Here is a 17,739-nt window from a genome sequence, read left to right on the forward strand (position 1 = left end):
TCGGTGTAGCAGGGGGTGTAAAGGGAATTCAAAATCTTTTTTGGTCACGTGCAACAGGTGGATGTTGTGTCATTTAGCCTCTGGTTATGAAGTCTAAAGATGGGTAAATCAATACAAACGCAAAACTGGATGTTATATAGTTACTGCACCACATACACTATGTGGACAATAGCATGGGAACGCCCCTCTCAATCATTGAATTCAGGTGTTTCATTCAGATCCATTGCCACAGGTGCATAAAATCCAGTCAGGTTGGTCATTCTGAGATATTCCATGGTCAGTTGTATGTGATATTATTGCAAAGTGGACGTGATTAAGAACAACAGAAGCTCAGTCAGTAAGTCACAGACCATGAAAAGCTGGCAGGTGGGGTTCAGACCCTCAGTCCTGGAAGAGCGAAGTCACAGTAACATATGATTTCCATGAAAAAGATTATCAATGGAAATAATTTTAATATGGGGACATGCTTAAACTGCAAGCAGACCATGATTGTGTCCTTAGAGAACAGGTAGCAGGGCGGTAGATCTGCTGTTAGAAGCAACACTAGGAGTCAGGTAGAGCAAAAGTCAGGAGCTGATTAGGTGCGGAGGGGAGGGCAGGGGAGGGGAGGACAGGGGAGGGGGCAGAGTTCAAGACGACGCAGAATGGCAGGATGACTCTGAGCCGCGAATAGAGTATCTCAGGCTAACATCTCCACAAGGTCCTGCAGTGACCCGCACAGAAGGAAGGAAAAACTGACAAGTGAGTAACATTTTCCTGCCTGTAATTATATATGAGATCTGGACTAAGCACCAAGAAGTGGTTTTAGACTGATTCCCGCATTAAACGGTCCAATGACAGACCATTGAGTGGTTGTTTTCGTTCTTTGTGGAGAACAGAGAGTCATAAAACCATGAAGATGTTACACAAACAGCAGTCGGGGAAACAAAATATATTGTGGTGATTGGTGTTTACAAAGTGTACATTTTCCTGTTTAGAAGGTGGTAAGTACCAACAGCTAATATGGCCATTACTGAGGATATTTTTTAAGATATTGATCAACAATATTTTGACAACAAACATATAAGGATCGTGGGCATCATTGCGAGGCTGAATGTGTCACCTGCAACATTCCTGTAAATTAAATCTATAAAAGTGTCATTCACTGGTCTTTTAGAATTTACTGTTGTTATATTCTATCCATCAGTAATACCTAGTTCATGTTGATTTTCACTAAACATCTGACCAGGAGCAGTTCCTCATATTAAAATATGCAATGGTATTATAATAATTATTACCTTATAATAATAAGGTTAAAATGGTAAACTGAGAATGTGAAACTGATGACTTCCTTTGAGAATGTTTGTATCATTGCACAATTATGAGAGTTGTCACGGGGCGGTTCGGGTGGACAGGCGATCGTGCGGGCGGTGGTTCAGAAAACCAGGCTGACGAGCAGGATCGGGGTAATCGGGGTTTATTCGGGAGAAGGAGACACGGGAGGCGAGGGACAACCAACACCATGTGCACAGATCACGTAATGACGGACAACGATCACAAGCAAGACTCAGACTTAAATACACAGGACTGATCACAGTAATCGGACATAGGTGGAAACAATCAGGGAAACACACGTTGGCAAGCAGGGGGGCGTGGCACACATGAGGAGCCGACGAGCAGGGCATGACAGAACCCCCCCCCAAAGGCGCGCTTCACCGGGCGCGCCAGGGAGGAGGCGACAGACGGAACACGGGAACCCGGACCTGGAACCAAACGGAACAATCACCGAAGCACAGGAAACAAAACTGAGACGCAGAACACGGCAAGGGACAAGACGTAAGACAGGACTTGACAAAGGGCAGGGAACGCAGAGAGACAGACTAGAAAGGGCGGAACAGGCGGAACAAAAGGAGCGGGAGTGACGTGAGGGAACGACGGGAAACCAGGAACCGAGCGGGGCAGAACAAAGGGACCAGGAACAGAGGACGGCGGGACAAAGGCAGGAGGCGGAATAAAGACAGGCGGGATAGGGGCAGGAAAGGGAGAGGAGGGGGAACCAAGGGGAGCCCGTGGGAGCCCCAGCGGGCGACGGGAGGCAGCCGGAGGGGCCGCTGGCGGCCGGGAGGCCGGAGCCGGAGGGGACCTCGGAGGGGCCGAGGAGACAGGGCGAGGGACCCGCGGAGGGGCCAGGGAGGGAGCAGGAGGGAGCACCAGGGAAGGGGACGAGGGAGCTGGAAGGGGCCAGGGCGAAGGCCCGGAGGAGGGGGGAGCCGCAGCAGGCGGCGACGTCCGGTGGAGGGCCGGAGGTAGGGGCCCCGCAGGCGACCGAGGAGCCGCCGTCGGGGAACCCCCAGGCGACCGACCAGGCACCGGAGGGGGGAGCGAGGCAGGGCGACGAGGCATCGGAGGGGGACCCGCAGGCGACAGCCGACCCGGAGGGCCAGGACCCGCAGGCGCCAACCGAGCCCCAGCGCAGGCGAGGCAGGGCGAGCCAGGGGGCAGGGCGGGCGGGACCCCAGCCCTGCGTCTGTGTCCCCTTCCCCTGCGGGACACAGACAGGCCGACCCTAGGTCGGGGTCGACGCTGCCGGGGCGAGGGATCAGGGCCAGGGACAGGAGCGGGGCCAGGGACAGGAGCGGGGCCAGGGACAGGAGCGGGGCCAGGGACAGGAGCTGGCTGCAGTGGGGGCACCGGCCCGGGAGCTGCAGCAGGCGGCTGCAGAGGGGGCGCCGGCCCGGGAGCTGCAGCAGGCGGAGGGAGCGCCGGGACAGGAACAGGAGCGCGGTCAGGAACAGGAGCTGGCTGCAGTGGGGGCGCCTGCCCGGGAGCTGCAGCTGGTGGCTGCAGTGGGGGCGCCTGCCCGGGAGCTGCAGCAGGCGGCTGCAGAGGGGGCGCCTGCCCGGGAGCTGCAGCAGGCGGCTGCAGAGGGGGCGCCTCTGCAGGAACTGGAGCGCGGTCAGGAACAGGAGCGCGGTCAGGAACAGGAGCGCGGTCAGGAACAGGAGCTGGCTGCAGTGGGGGCGCCTGCCCGGGAGCTGCAGCAGGTGGCTGCAGTGGGGGCGCCTGCCCGGGAGCTGCAGCAGGCGGCTGCAGAGGGGGCGCCTGCCCGGGAGCTGCAGCAGGCGGCTGCAGAGGGGGCGCCTCTGCAGGAACTGGAGCGCGGTCAGGAACAGGAGCGCGGTCAGGAACAGGAGCGCGGTCAGGAACAGGAGCGGGCTGCAGTGGGGGCACCTGCCCGGGAGCTGCAGCTGGCGGCTGCAGTGGGGGCGCCTGCCCGGGAGCTGCAGCAGGCGGCTGCAGAGGGGGCGCCTGCCCGGGAGCTGCAGCAGGCGGCTGCAGAGGGGGCGCCTGCCCGGGAGCTGCAGCAGGCGGCTGCAGAGGGGGCGCCTGCCCGGGAGCTGCAGCAGGCGGCTGCAGAGGGGGCGCCTGCCCGGGAGCTGCAGCAGGCGGCTGCAGTGGGGGCGCCTGCCCGGGAGCTGCAGCAGGCGGCTGCAGTGGGGGCGCCTGCCCGGGAGCTGCAGCGGGAAGAGGGAGCTGCGCAGGCATGGGAACCGCAGGCAGTGGCGGCTGCACCTGCGCTGAGTCCGCGGGCAGTAACGGAGGGAGCACCTCCGTACCGGCGATCTCCGGTCTCTTCCTCCTCCTCCGGCGCCTGGCGGTGGCGGGAGGCTGCGTGACGTCCGTAAAAACGGACGGCGAGAAAACGAACTCCGGCTCCGGGTAAGGATAGAAAGACTCTTCTTCCTCGTCCGTACTCGAGGGCCAGTACCTCCACACGGAGTACCGGTCCCGTGGGGTCGGTCCTCGGGCTGGAGTCCGGATGGGCTTCTCCGCGTCCGGAGACGGCCACATCCGGGAGAGCGAGCAGGCTCCGAGTCGGATAGTCTCCTGCGGGACTCTCCTCTGCCTCCGCTTCGTCTTTTGTAGGTCCGTCATTCTGTCACGGGGCGGTTCGGGTGGACAGGCGATCGTGCGGGCGGTGGTTCAGAAAACCAGGCTGACGAGCAGGATCGGGGTAATCGGGGTTTATTCGGGAGAAGGAGACACGGGAGGCGAGGGACAACCAACACCATGTGCACAGATCACGTAATGACGGACAACGATCACAAGCAAGACTCAGACTTAAATACACAGGACTGATCACAGTAATCGGACATAGGTGGAAACAATCAGGGAAACACACGTTGGCAAGCAGGGGGGCGTGGCACACATGAGGAGCCGACGAGCAGGGCATGACAAGAGTTATGTTGTGGCACTTATTAGCTAGAATTTCATTGAATTTCTGACAATTGTAGGGTTAGAGTTACAGTTTACGGGCCATTTATAGAGTCTAAGAGGGTAAAATGCTTACTTATGGTGAGGGATACATTTGCGGGTAGGGAGGGGGCTTGTTACCTAACCCACCATTTGACACAAAGATTTACATCTAGCTATAAATTCAACTAAAATTTGTTAGCATTTATTCAGATAAAAAATATTTGAACCTGAACCAAACTAGTTTTCAGAAATTAGAAACCATATGTGACATTTACTCATGGCCATAAATTATGGAGAGATGGAGTGGGGGGGGGGGTGTTGTATCCCCCCCATAATCAAAACCAGCCAATACAACCCACTGAACCCTCTTAAAAGGGTGGAGACCTCAACCCCACCAATTCTCAACCCAAAGTTATGCACTTGCATATATCAACCAGGTCACGTTTCAAACGAGACTCATATATGCTGATAAACAGTCATCGTTTCCCAAAGTGGCCGAACAAGACTGCAACTGCACCCCCTAGTGGTTGGAGGTAACACGCTCACTTTTCTTGTAATGTTAACGAACTACAGCTGTTGCTTTGTGTTTCTGATGTGATGGCAGGACACTCAGAGGTTATATTGTCGTATAAAAATTATCTAAATATCATGATGTTCAGGGGAAATTCTGGAAAGATTTAGGAGCTGATTCCAAAGCAATTACATGAAACAAAAAATAAAATGGCTTAATAGAATGTTTGGTTTCTTTATTTTACTTTATTTTATTTTAAAATATACTTAAAAGTAGAATTTGTTTTCAAATTAATGATATTTCAAATCAAATTAAGGCTTCACATTAAATGTGAATTCTGTTGTCGATGAGCAATTCAAATTGTCAGTCTTACTGTTGAAGTCCTTGGATGTATGTAGACATTATTTTCGTTCAGTTGAATATATATTTACACATACGAAGCCTCCACTGGAGAGTCCAGCTGAGCCACAAAAATGATAAGATTCACAAAAATCTTTCGGGATACTCACAAATAAGTCCAACAGAGGCCGTTATGCTTGTCGGGCAAATCACATAACCTCCTGTTTGTAGGCCTGAATCCCATGTTGCTATGGCAATAACAGGACCCGAGAAAGACAGTTTATTTAGAGATATTTTTTCTTCTTGTTTCTTCCATATACCTCTCTGAGTCCCTGATCTGCCGATTAATCTTAATGTTGTTTGAAGATAAACAGGCCAATAGACTATTTATGTGCAGTGTGGTGTTTGTGTATTTGATGCATTAGGCCAGTTAGTCCAGGATATGTAAAGGTAACGGCAGTTTGACCTCCGCTACCTTTCTGCTTACTTCCCGCTGTGTCCCTCCAGTTCATGGCGACATTCCCGTGATGACGGGGCTCCTCCCCCCTCACGTGGCAAACGACCTGACCTCTGACCCTGAATCTCTTTCTTCAGCAGATACAAGCATCATCCTCCTTGAGATTAAGAGATGCGATGGCAACGCCCAGCAAGGAAATCAAACTGCGTCATCGGGACAAAGGGGCCCCCAGCAACTCCGCAGGATCAGAGAGCCAGTCCAAGAACGTGGGTGAGTCCTTATCGCTGGAAGGTGTGCGTGTCAGGGTGAAGGCAGATAAGTGACTGAGTATGCATAAAAATCGAATGCCTTTCTTCGTGATTTGTACTCTTTTTTTCATGATTTTATGGATTATGAAGATGTGGATGATTTTATGACACTGTAGATAATCTTGTAAATTATCACATGTATGGATCACAATATGTATGATGTCATGGATGACCTTGTGGATCACAATATGTATGATGTCATGGATGACCTTGTGGATCACAATATGTATGATGTCATGGATGATCTTGAGGTGATTGCCTGGGGGCCCAAGCTGGGAGGGGCCCCTGAGGGCATCCGATTGCATAGTATATTACATGAACAAATCTGTTCATTTGAGTATTCTACTTTTCACAAAAGTGAAAATAAAGGACCTATGTGTATTAAATTCTCTGTGTTGATATTAGTAATTTTGACTTTAGACTAAAATATCCATCCATCCATACATTTTCCAAACCGCTTATCCTACTGGGTTGCGGGGGGTTCAGAGCCTATCCCGGAGGCAATGGGCACGAGGCAGGGAACAACCCAGGATGGGGGGCCAGCCCATCGCAGTAGGCTAAAATAATGATTATTAATTTTACCATGCAGGGGAGTTAGACGACCCCGTGGAGTTTTTTTGCCTTAGGCCTGCAGAGTCCCTACAATCACCTCTGTGTGTGCATAACATTGTGGATGATCTTGTAGATTACCGCATGCATGATGTCATAGATGATCTTGCAAATTACCACATGCATGATGTCATAGATGATCTTGCAGATTACCAAGCGTATAATGACATGGATGATCTTGTGGGTCACAACATGTATGATGTTGTAGATTATCCTCTAGATGATGTTGTGCCCATGTACCTGTGTAGAGGAGGAACAGACAGACCATGAAGCACATGACTTGATACAGTGGAAGAGGCATATAGAGGTGAGGATTATCTTGCGTTATAATAGATTAACAATTTTTGTGTGACGTGTTTGTTGCAACCCCCCATCTAGAAAGTCTGAGAGCTGATTGCACTGGCAGAGAAAAAGCACTTGGCTGGCATCCATAAGGCCAGCACTGTGAAACCAACTGTCTGGCCTCTGTGAGCCTCTCTTCTGCACGCAGGCTGTGAAGGCCGACCTCTTGGAGCAGATTCAGAGCCAGCTCAGTGACCTCCTGGACAGGGCCATGAAGGAGTCAGCGGAGTCCTACTCCCGTAGGAACCACGTACTCTCCAGTACCATCAAAGTCAGCAGGAGCGGGAGGTATGGGCTAACGCCTACTACAGCCACCATACAGTAGCTCAGATACTGGTCACACCACAGAGCATTATGGGAACCAAGTACGTCACTATATTCAAGCAACTACCAAACTACCTAAACTGTGACCTCAGCTGTCCACATGTACACATAGGAGAATAGTGGTGCAAGCTGTTCACATTCTGTTCTGTTACAGAAACCTTAGGATGGAACATGGGAAAGTTTTTATGGAACGGAGGTCAATCCTTGAGTAAGTTTACAGTGGAATTCTCCTTCCTGATCAAGGAAATTGCGTTGTCTTTAATTTAAGCCTTCATTTATTGATAATTTAATGAACTGAAAATTGATGTCTGTGTGAGTGAATGGTGTGTGAGTGTGCGCTGCGATGGGTTGGTGTCCTGCGATGGGTTGATGCTCCATCCTGGGTTGTTCCCTGCCTTGTGACCCTGAATGGGACATAGAGGGACTGAAAATGGATGGATGGGTGTGTGGGATGGAACTGAAAGTAGAACTTCAGTGTTTTTGTTATGGGTGGTACAGTGCCTCAGCATTAGTACTGTCGCTGCACACCACCAGTGTTGGGGTTCGATTGCCACGTCTGCTCTCTGTGTGTGGAGCTCGCCTGTGCGTCCATGTCGTGTGGGATGTCTGGTCTCCTTCCGCACTCCAAAGAAGTTCAATTAGACTGACTGGTGTCTCTGAGTTGTCCTTAGTATGTATATATGCCCTTTGATAGAATAGCATCCCATGTAGTGCTGCCTAGGGGCTAGAAGATGGATGGATGGATGGTGGCTCTTAGTTTCTCATTTAGTGAGAGTTACTTTTCTAAAAAAAAATGTTTTCCTGAATTCTCCACCATCCATCCATTTACCTTCTGCTGTCCCAGTACAGGGATGCAAAGTGAATTATGCCAAATAAAATCCACGTTCTTGAACATATGAGCACTGTTGCTTTGGATTCTTCCAGAGTATCGCATTACTCTGACATGCAGCTCACAAAGTGTGTGTGAAATTCGGCCACGGGTTTGTTGTATGCAAAGCAATGTGGGATCTGTTTCCTGCCTACAGTGAGCTGTTTGAGATCAATCACATCCGAACCCTCTACCACATGTTCATCGCCGCTCTACTGCTCCTCATCATCAGCACCTTGGCGGTGGATTACATTGACCAGGGAAGGTGTGTTTGGAACCGTCACTGATTGTGTGTGTGTGTGTGTGTGTGTGAGTATGTATGTATGTGGGTAGGTTTGGAACAAGCTGAAACAGGAAGTGAATAATCTAGATAATGATGAGTACGGCAACTCATGATGTGCACTCTTATCGACTTCCTATTGGTTATTCAATTAGTTCTCATAGAGGTAATGATTGGCAGTTCACAGTAATCCCACCCACTATTGGGATTCAAGGTCTCATTCCTCCCACAATTAGATTTACTTAAGCAATTTAGTCATGCCTGCACACATATAATCTAAAATAGCCAAATGTGCTTCAACAGACCGGGTTCTACCTCCCCAGGCTTGTTCTGGATTTCGACCTGCTGTTCTACGCCTTTGACAAGCTGCCAACCGTGCTCTGGGCCTGGATGATCATGTTCAGCTACACGCTGGCCGGGCCGTACCACGCGCTTACCCTGTGGGGGAGCCGTTACCATGGCACTGGCACTCCCCAAAGGGTGCTCACCGCGGGCTGTGGTCTCGCTCTGGCGGCCGCACAGAGCTGCGTCCTGGGGGTGTTCCCCGTCTATGTAGTGGTACATCACCAGCTGCCCCCCGCTTCCCGGTTCATCATTATCCTGGAGCAGGTGTGTGTACATGCAACCATAAACGTGCAGTTAGGTCCACAAATATTTGGACAGTGACACAGTTCTCATCATTTTGGCTCTGCGTGCCTCCACAATAGATCTGCAATGACGCAATCAAGACGTCACTGAAGTGCAGACATTCAGCTATAATTCAAGGGGTTTAACAAAAAGAACGTCTGAGCCGTTTAGGCATTTCAGCAACCTTCCGTTATCATTATTCATAGTGGTTAATGAAATAACAAGGGAACAGCTCATTCCTGGTCGTTAAACAGCTTGTCAGTCAATTGTCCAATTACCTTTGAGCCCCTGAAAATAGGGCCACTCTGTATAAAAATGGCTATATAGCAGGGGCTGGGCAATCATACCCAGAAAGGGCAACGGAATATGCAGGATTTTTCTGCAGCTTATTAGGTTACCAATTAGAGGACTGATTGGCTGAAGAGTCCTCACACCTGGGTTTGAACAGCTGAGCCGAAAGTTATCCCAAAAAACCTGCATACACACTGTCCTTTGTGGGTAAGATTGCCCACCCCTGCTATTGAGTATATAGATATAAGGAATTTATTTAGGAAATTGTTAGAATATAAAGTCACTAATGCAGGCTGATTTAAACTCAGCAGGATGTCAGAAGAGGTTACAGAAGAGTCAGAGAGGCAGGAAACCCAGTGATACGTATCGCTATCCATACATCGGTACATCGGTACATCGCTGTTCTGTTGTCCTCAAAATGGCCGCCATGTTGGCGGTCTCCGTTACCCCAAGTCCCTTAACTTCTTCCTGCTTTCTCAAGAACAGCCTTTACACACTGTGTGTGACGACCTTGAAGGAATGAGGCAGGCGTGCTTACATGCTTCCTCAGGGGTTTTCCAAAGGGCAAGCGAACGGAGAGATAAACAACAAAAGCAGTGAAGGACAGGAATTATGGCTGTGCTAATAAGAATGCACTGGGCAGATATCCGGCTATATATAGATCCTGCTTAACGATGACTTCATGCTTTAGTTCCCTTGTAATAAAAATTCAGTCCTGCATAATACCAGCAGGTGCCTCAGTAATGTTGCGGAATGCAGGGCTCTCCAGTTTCACGCATTGACCGTGAGACAGACGTTTCGCCCCTGATGTAATCTCACTCCAAGCTTCTGGTGAAACCCGAGAGTCCGGCTTATTAGTGCGTTTGCGCAGTGCTTAAAAGCTGACTTCCCCCTCTGGGTGTGTACCGGGGCTGGCGCTGAGGTTTCACAGGTAGTGCTGTGGTTCCACACCCCCTGGGGTTAACTGGGTTTTATCTGAGCTTCAGGTTCATCTCGGGGTTCAAGGACAGGCCTTAGCTGAATTACCCTTTGGCCTCATAGAATAGGTTCTAGGTCACGGTGACAGGATAAGCAATTACTGATAATGGTTAGATATGCATCTGCCATAAGGACACTGAGATTTTTTTCAGCTTGATTGTTTTAGCAACTGCTTCTGTCCCCAAACTCAGGTCAGATTTCTGATGAAGAGCTATTCCTTCATACGGGAAAATGTTCCACTGATCATGAACCACAAGCCACAGGAAGGTAATGCAATGTACTATATTTTTCTTTTGCTAAATATTTTTTTTTTTCCAAAGAGCCATGCAATATTATCAGTTTATTGCTATAAATGATTTATGGTTTATTGGATCACTTGAGGCTCCAAGCCGGTGCCCCTTAACCCCCTATCATGTCTGCTATTTATTGCTCGTACTACAAAATGTGGTTTTGTTTTCGAAGATTCTGAGTCCAGGGTCATTTGAAATGCTTGCAATCTTTGTACCTTAACTGAAATACCAGAAGACACTGCGCCGTCTTCAACATCTGGTGCAGGGGGACTCAGGTCTCTGACGGGGGTGCAGTACTTTACCTCACTCTGCCGCCTCTTTTCTCCTTACACCCTGACTTAATGGGCATCCCCCTGCCTCAGGAGAAGTCCCTAAGCTCCCCACCTTCTCCAGTTACCTCTACTTCCTCTTCTGCCCCACTCTCATCTATAGAGAGTCCTACCCCAGGTGAGAGCACGACAGGAAACACAATCACAGTACTGTGCAACACGAAAAGGTCACCTAGTTACATCACCTAGTTACTGACAGAGCATCACCGATGTGTCAAAGGTGCATCAGTGCTAACCTTTGTCCTACTTTCCTGTCGCTTAATTGCGCTCAAAGGTCTTTGCCTTTTATTGTTACGATTATTATCATTAGTCTTACTGCTATTTGCAGTGTTTCCAGCGGTGTTGCTTTTGCAGTCATTATTGCGTGATGTGTCTAAAGATCATGTTCTCCACAATAACAGGAACCCGTCTATTAGATGGAACTATGTCGGAGTCACTTTTGCGAAGGTAAGACAAGCACCTACTGTCTTCCACACGACTTTAAAGTGCTTCGCATCATGAGCCAGAATATTCCTCCAATTGTCATTAATTGTGTAGAGTAGCCAGCATGAAGGCCTGAACATTTTATACTGATGACCTCTGTGGAATTTTGATATCGTCTGAAGCCAAAAGTGACTCAAACTTAAGGGCTTCTTCTATTTGCCTGATGTGGAAAATGATCGAACATAAAAACTTTGTGCATGAAGAACGATCTTCCTTCATGCCATCCACATAAAAGGACAAATAGTTTCACATACATGAACACCAGCCATCATATATGGAACCTGAACCGACCAGTCCTAATGAAATCCAAATTACATTGGCCTTTAATTCCATAGTGGACTTACTGGCACACAACTACATTTTCCCAGTTCAATAACACTTTCCCAATTGTTAAAACTATTTTTACCCCTAATATCAACACCCACTCTCAAGGACTACTGCAAGCCGTAATTATTCTTTAGAAGCGTTTAGCCTCCATTTGCTGATGTAAAATATTGTAACAATCTAGCAAAATTAAAAGGGGAACCTGTCCATTATCCATCAATTCTCTTTTGAAAATGATATTGCTGGCTGTATTTCAAAAGCTGACAATTTAAAGGCCAGTAATTATAATGGCATAATGACAATATTACTTCATATTTCTTTGCATTATATGGTCATCTTGTATTCCCTTACCGCCATGCCATTTTAATTAGTCTGATTAAACAGTATAACATCAATAGACAATAGTCCTTATGTGACTGAAAAGTAAGGTTGTGGCACTTTTTAGTGGAACGAGAAAACTCCAAAAATGGAAAACCAAAAAAGTCCATTACTGGTATATAATGGTGTAAAGAACCCTGCATTTCAGAGAATGGATAATCCACATTGTACTTGTTTGCATACTTTCCCTTTGATACAATATTTAGCGCTGGTCTGATGGCATTCAGTGTCAAAAGCAGGCAGTCATGCAGAAAAATTCTAAATACTTTTTCACGCATATGCATGTCGACAGGCGCCCCCCTGTGGTAGTGTGCAGTAATATTTACACTGACGAGTGCCAGAAAATCATCGCCGAGTAAATTTAAGACTCACGCATTTGTGTACATTAATGAAATACTTAACCTGAAATCGTAGTTATTTTAAATAGCATTGCACTGTGACATTACCCGAGTGGTTTCCAAACTCACAGAATTAGGTGAGTATGGTTCCTGTTTGCCAAAGTGACACCATCTGGCGAGTAATTTTTCCCATAGTGCTTCCTTTCTTTGGGCAGGTCCTGGGCTGTTTGTTTTATCTCTACTTCATCCTTGTGCGGCTCTGCATCCCTGTCTTAATGAACGAGAACAACCATCCCCTTAGCACGCGCACGCTAGTGCTCTCGCTGCTCCACGCCACCCTGCCAGGTACCGCTGTGATCATGTGACCACCGCCGCGGGCGGCCCGTCTGTGCTACATCTGACTCTCTTGCTCTCAGGACCATGTGCGTGTTCATATTTTGCACGTTGACATTAAATTGCTGAACCGACAGTCAAACCTAAAGAAGCTTTACCCTTCTGCATGGCCAGTCTTGGTTAGATCGTGTAGCTCGGTTATGGTTGTGTCTCAGAGGGTCCCAAGTTTATTGCCCCATCAGGTATCTGCAGCCTCATTTTTGGTGAGTTTTCCAACCCTTCTGGCTGCAGGCATGCTGATCCTCTTGTTGACCTTCTTCGCCTTCCTGCACTGCTGGCTCAACGCCTTCGCCGAGATGCTGCGCTTCGCCGACCGCATGTTCTACAAGGTGAACCGGCGCCCCCTGCTGACCAGTCACTTTCTCAGAATTGTCACTCTCCCTGCCAGATCTGTTCAGCTCCAGCCACCTCACGGCTAAGAATCACATCTCCGGGCTATGCTCTGAAAGCCCAGAAGTCAACGGCATGTGAGAAAGATAAGCAGCTGCTTAAAGACGTAAATTTTGAGTGAGTGTTAAACATGGATAAAGAGCCTGAGGGCTAGAGTGCAGGTATGTCTGCACTGGGCTATTATACAGACAGCGTCTGTTCAGTCCTTGTTTGGTGATTATGTGGCAGGGTTGGTGTCCTGGGGGACATTTGTGGGCCATGCCCCCCAAAGGATAATCACCAAGGATATCACTTTACTTTAATTAAACTTCATGTTTTAATGAAGGCATTCATCTTAAAACAACGGATCATCTGCATACCCAACACTTCGCCATCCCCCTAATCAACAAGTCCCCCCTCCCCTCCCCCCAGTGAAAATCTTGGGCTCACCCATTACTGTCATAGGGGTGCCTGGACATGCCCAGGGACTGGGCGAAGTCACATGACACATTCATTCACTCACCTATAATCGGTTACTAATCACTACTGAAATAAAACAGGCTTCTTTTTTCTCCGAAGCCAGTGAGAGTGAGACGGACGGGGGAGTGAGAGAAATGTGAGGGAGGGTGTTAGAGAAGGACTGAAAACTACGTTCCCGCCCAAGTCATTTTTCCTGCACTGTGTTAGAGACAAGATGGCTGCCTTTCTTGTTTGTTCCTCACGACATCTTTGTGTCAGTGGGATCTGGTTGCCATCCTGAAGTAAATAAACCTTCCAGTTACCTTCAGTTATTTACACAACGATCATTTCAAACCTGTTTCCTGGCCACTGGCGCCCGCTGAGGGCCTGAGTCTGCTTATGTTGGCTTAACGCTCAGGCTTCTGTATTTCAGGTGACTCATTACCCCAAATCTGCCTCAGCGTGTGTGTGGGTGGGGTCTCCTCCCATTCACTGTTGATGTGTGTGCCTGTTCTTGTTTCTAGGACTGGTGGAACTCCACATCTTTCGCTAACTACTACAGAACGTGGAACGTGGTGGTTCACGACTGGCTTTACTACTACTACTATCAGGATTTTCTCTGGGTACGCTGCTGTCACTATGTTGTCAGTCACGTCACTGTTTCTCCCATTTGGTACTATCAGGAGGATGCCACATACTACAGTATGCCAACAACAATATTATATAATCAGTATTAATTCGCATAGTTAATTTAGGAGAAACCTCCGGCTTGATTTTTACACTTTAGTTTTGGCTGCTGAACCTAATTGGGATCTTTGGATCCGGAGAATCACTGGTAATGACAGCTGCAATGCTTCTGTATGGCACTCACTCATCTTTAAAGTAACTACTCACCGCTTACTACTTAATTTATACTTACTACTACTTTATCTGTTTACGTCTGAGAATATATGTAACCCATGTATTTTCAATATAAAAATATTGATTTCCACTTGATCTAATTAACATCCGACCTCTGTGGCAGTAATGGTGAGAGCAGCCAAGAGTACCCCATGGGAACTGCGTGCTTAAAGCAGCGTGTGAGTGACATGCACGATTATCCCCTCCATCATTTTCTTGAAGCCCGTTTGTCCATCTGATTGCCCCGCCTCTCCCAGCTGACCCGACGCAAGTTCCGCACGGCTGCCATGCTGTCCGTGTTCCTCGTGTCGGCGCTGGTGCACGAGTACGTCTTCACCCTCTGCTTCGGGTTCTTCTACCCCGTGATGTTCTGCCTCTTCGCCGTCATCGGAGGTAAGGCCGACCCTCCTCGCTCTTCCGCTGGGCCTCCCGAAGTGACTCGGCTGTTTTCATCGATAAATGCAGCAAGCGAACAGGCCCACAGATATTGGGTTTGGCCACATGTTCCCCATTAGTCGATTTCCGGCAGGTCTAATGCACCATGATTGTGTTAAGCCATCAATTTGTGGTCACTCAATGACAACGGGCTTAAAAGGACAACTGAGAATACAGCCCCTTCACATAAAACGAACTTAAAACTGTGCTTTTTATTGAAAATATTTTATTACATTTCTTGTACTATGATTAATAAAACATTATCAGATTAATGTCAGAATTTTTATAGCACAAAAATGCATGTGTTGTTAGTAACAGATTTTTTTTTAAACGCACAAATGCAATAACATCACAGTGATTTTATGGAAACCTCCCATGAATTCATCCAGCATCTATGTTAGAGGCGACCCTAGCTAAGATACTGTGTATCCGCCTGGATTGCTGGGATCCTGTGCGCTGACGGAGCCCTTCCTCCTCCTTCAGTGGTGTTCAACTTCACCCTAAACGACAAGCGTAAGGGTCCCGTGTGGAACGTCATCATGTGGACCTGCCTGTTCATCGGCCAGGGGGTGCAGGTGTGCCTGTACTGCCACGAGTGGTATGCGCAGCTACACTGCCCACGGGCAGGGGTGGGTACTGCTCGACACGATCCGTCCACTGTCCTTCTCAGCCATGCCAGCAAGGACCTGCTCTCGTATCGTAGCCAGGTGCTTGACCCTTACACTGGTAAAATACCCAGGTTTATGGATGGTGGAGGTGGACGTTTGAGGTCCAGGCAGTAAAAATCCAGACCAAGATTTTTTTTTCAACCAGCCAGTTGAGTATACAGACTCACAGTCACTGAGTAACTTTGGGTAAAAATTGTAGCTAATTAGCTTAGTGAAAATGCAATATTGACAGACAGGGAGACATTACTGTATAATAGCCTTAGGTTCATGCAGACACTCAGACATCCAGCCCAGTACCATCACCTACCCAAGGGCTGTTTCAGAAAGTCTGTAGTCAGGGCTGGAAATGAAGCTTGTCCACTTACTTGAGGTTAGTAATTTGTATGAATTGCCAGTACAAAATTTTGCGGCATATTCATCTCTAGACACAAGTACATAGACCCCTGCCTGTCTTAAAATTCACTGGTGTGATGACACATGCAGGGTCTTCTTAGCCAATCAAAGTTTCAGACTCATCCCAATTATCCAATCAACTTGAAAGACCTGATCAATTGCATTCAGCGTTATATTATTATTATTATTATTATAGATGTGATGCCTTTGGTTGCTTTGCACATTGTACATTGTGGGCAAGCGAGCATTTATGTAAGCAAGTAATTTTTATACGTATCTAGCCCAGTTGGCTAGTAGCAAAAATTCTTAAGTTCCGCCCCCATCTGTAGTGCAGATTTAGCAGAATGGAAGTGTTTTAACAGAAATGTGTAGCTGTACATCCGGGGCCAGCAGGTAATTCCCTTGGTAAGGGCTCCTAGTAACACAGCATATGTTAATTACATACTTATCTCCCTCTAAAATTGATGCAAGACAAAAGGACAAAAACATAATTCCCAGTAGCGATGGCCTCGTGAAGCTTCAGGATCTCCTTTCTGTATTCAGGCCAAGAGCACCATCTAGTGGGGGGAAAAAATACAGCGAATGGTTCATGAGGCTTCATTTGACCGTGGCTAATTCACAGCTTAAACTGGACCCCGGCCTAATGATTATACACAATGGTTAAAACCAGCAACAGAGAAGCTGAGGAGTTTGCGAGAGTCTGGTTTGTAAAGGTCTTAAGAAAAAAACAGAAACGGAAAACTGCTCTGAACTACATTTTATCGTTATGCCGACTCCACATACCAGCACATAGAAACACCTCAGCACCACTCCCTGATATGACTAGTCATTTTTCACCCACTGAGAAAGGTGTTAAATGTCTCCCTTGTGGTCTTGAAACCTGCACTAACTTGGTGTTAAATGTCAGTTTGTGGTACTAACCTGCTGATGAATACTCTCTCTGCTGTGTGTGTAACAGAGGAGCTACTGGGAGCTGGTCATACCCCGGTCCTGGTCCTGTAGCTACGGAGCGTGACGTTTTCTGATCCACTAAGTGAGCGACCACACAGCGATCCAGCCCCGACCTGCCGACTTGGGTCTAAGGGCAGATGGAAACCCATATGCCTTACTAGTGGCAGAGAGAAGAGGCACAGTAAGAGGACAGAGTGGCTGGAGACAGGAAGGGCTGGATATGTAAGACGAACTCGCTTGTAATCTTACTGTAGATTTTATAAATTATTACACCACCAGATGGTATAAATTATTAGTCGTTCTGCTTTTCTTTTACTTTCCCAAAGGCTTTGTTCATTTCCTGCTGTCAAATCCATCTATCATCACTCCGCTATTCCTGCTGAGGGATGCAATTACTGTCATACTCTTCCAGTCAAAGGAAATGTATCATTTAACATGCATTTATTATTGGAAACCGTTTTACACCACGATGAAGCCATTTACTCAGCAGAGTAATAGTATAAACTGTTGTGAATAGGATGGAGCAGCACTCAGGAGTTTCCCCCTGGGAGTAATACAGAATACCTTAAATTATCTTCGACCTAGAGACCAGCTGCCCTGCTTCGCTGGGGCTGAACATATTTTTAAATCTGAACATTCCTAAATATGCGCTTCCTGGTGGTTTCGCTTTGTTTCTGTTGGGATTGAGGTCGCTTTTGGCAGGAGATTCGATTTCGGATTGTTTTCTCGACTCGATCTATCATTTGTACCGGCAGCACTGTATCAGATTCCTCTCTGAGCTTTGAGGGAATGTCAGATGTGAATGCGGGCGATGGATGTTTTCCCGGTGTTACAGAATGACTGTACCTATCATTCAACA

At 47.9% G+C, this 17,739-nt stretch overlaps 1 protein-coding gene across 1 annotated transcript; it reads left to right on the forward strand.

Annotated features, from left to right (window-relative positions):
- The first annotated feature begins 4,700 nt into the window (after positions 1-4,700).
- On the forward strand, positions 4,701-17,436 carry soat2 (sterol O-acyltransferase 2). Its single transcript, XM_049022769.1, has 16 exons — positions 4,701-4,769; positions 5,681-5,813; positions 6,709-6,767; positions 6,951-7,090; positions 7,281-7,334; positions 8,152-8,259; positions 8,598-8,883; positions 10,362-10,437; positions 10,823-10,907; positions 11,191-11,236; positions 12,528-12,657; positions 12,937-13,034; positions 14,058-14,156; positions 14,691-14,826; positions 15,352-15,497; positions 16,888-17,436. Exons 2-16 carry the CDS (start codon positions 5,720-5,722, stop codon positions 16,942-16,944), a joined length of 1,614 nt encoding a protein of 537 aa, XP_048878726.1. The 5' UTR covers positions 4,701-4,769; positions 5,681-5,719; the 3' UTR covers positions 16,945-17,436.
- The last annotated feature ends 303 nt before the right edge of the window (positions 17,437-17,739 follow it).

Source organism: Brienomyrus brachyistius, chromosome 8, assembly GCF_023856365.1.
Source record: "Brienomyrus brachyistius isolate T26 chromosome 8, BBRACH_0.4, whole genome shotgun sequence".
Taxonomy (NCBI): Eukaryota; Metazoa; Chordata; class Actinopteri; order Osteoglossiformes; family Mormyridae; genus Brienomyrus; species Brienomyrus brachyistius.

Excerpts from the sequence above, each read along its gene's own strand:
- soat2 (XM_049022769.1), top strand. The coding sequence starts at position 5,720 with ATGGCAACGCCCAGCAAGGAAATCAAACTGCGTCATCGGGACAAAGGG. Across the intron at positions 5,814-6,708 it reads GAGCCAGTCCAAGAACGTGG|AGGAGGAACAGACAGACCAT; the intron begins GTGAGTCCTTAT and ends GTACCTGTGTAG. Across the intron at positions 12,658-12,936 it reads GCTCCACGCCACCCTGCCAG|GCATGCTGATCCTCTTGTTG; the intron begins GTACCGCTGTGA and ends TTCTGGCTGCAG.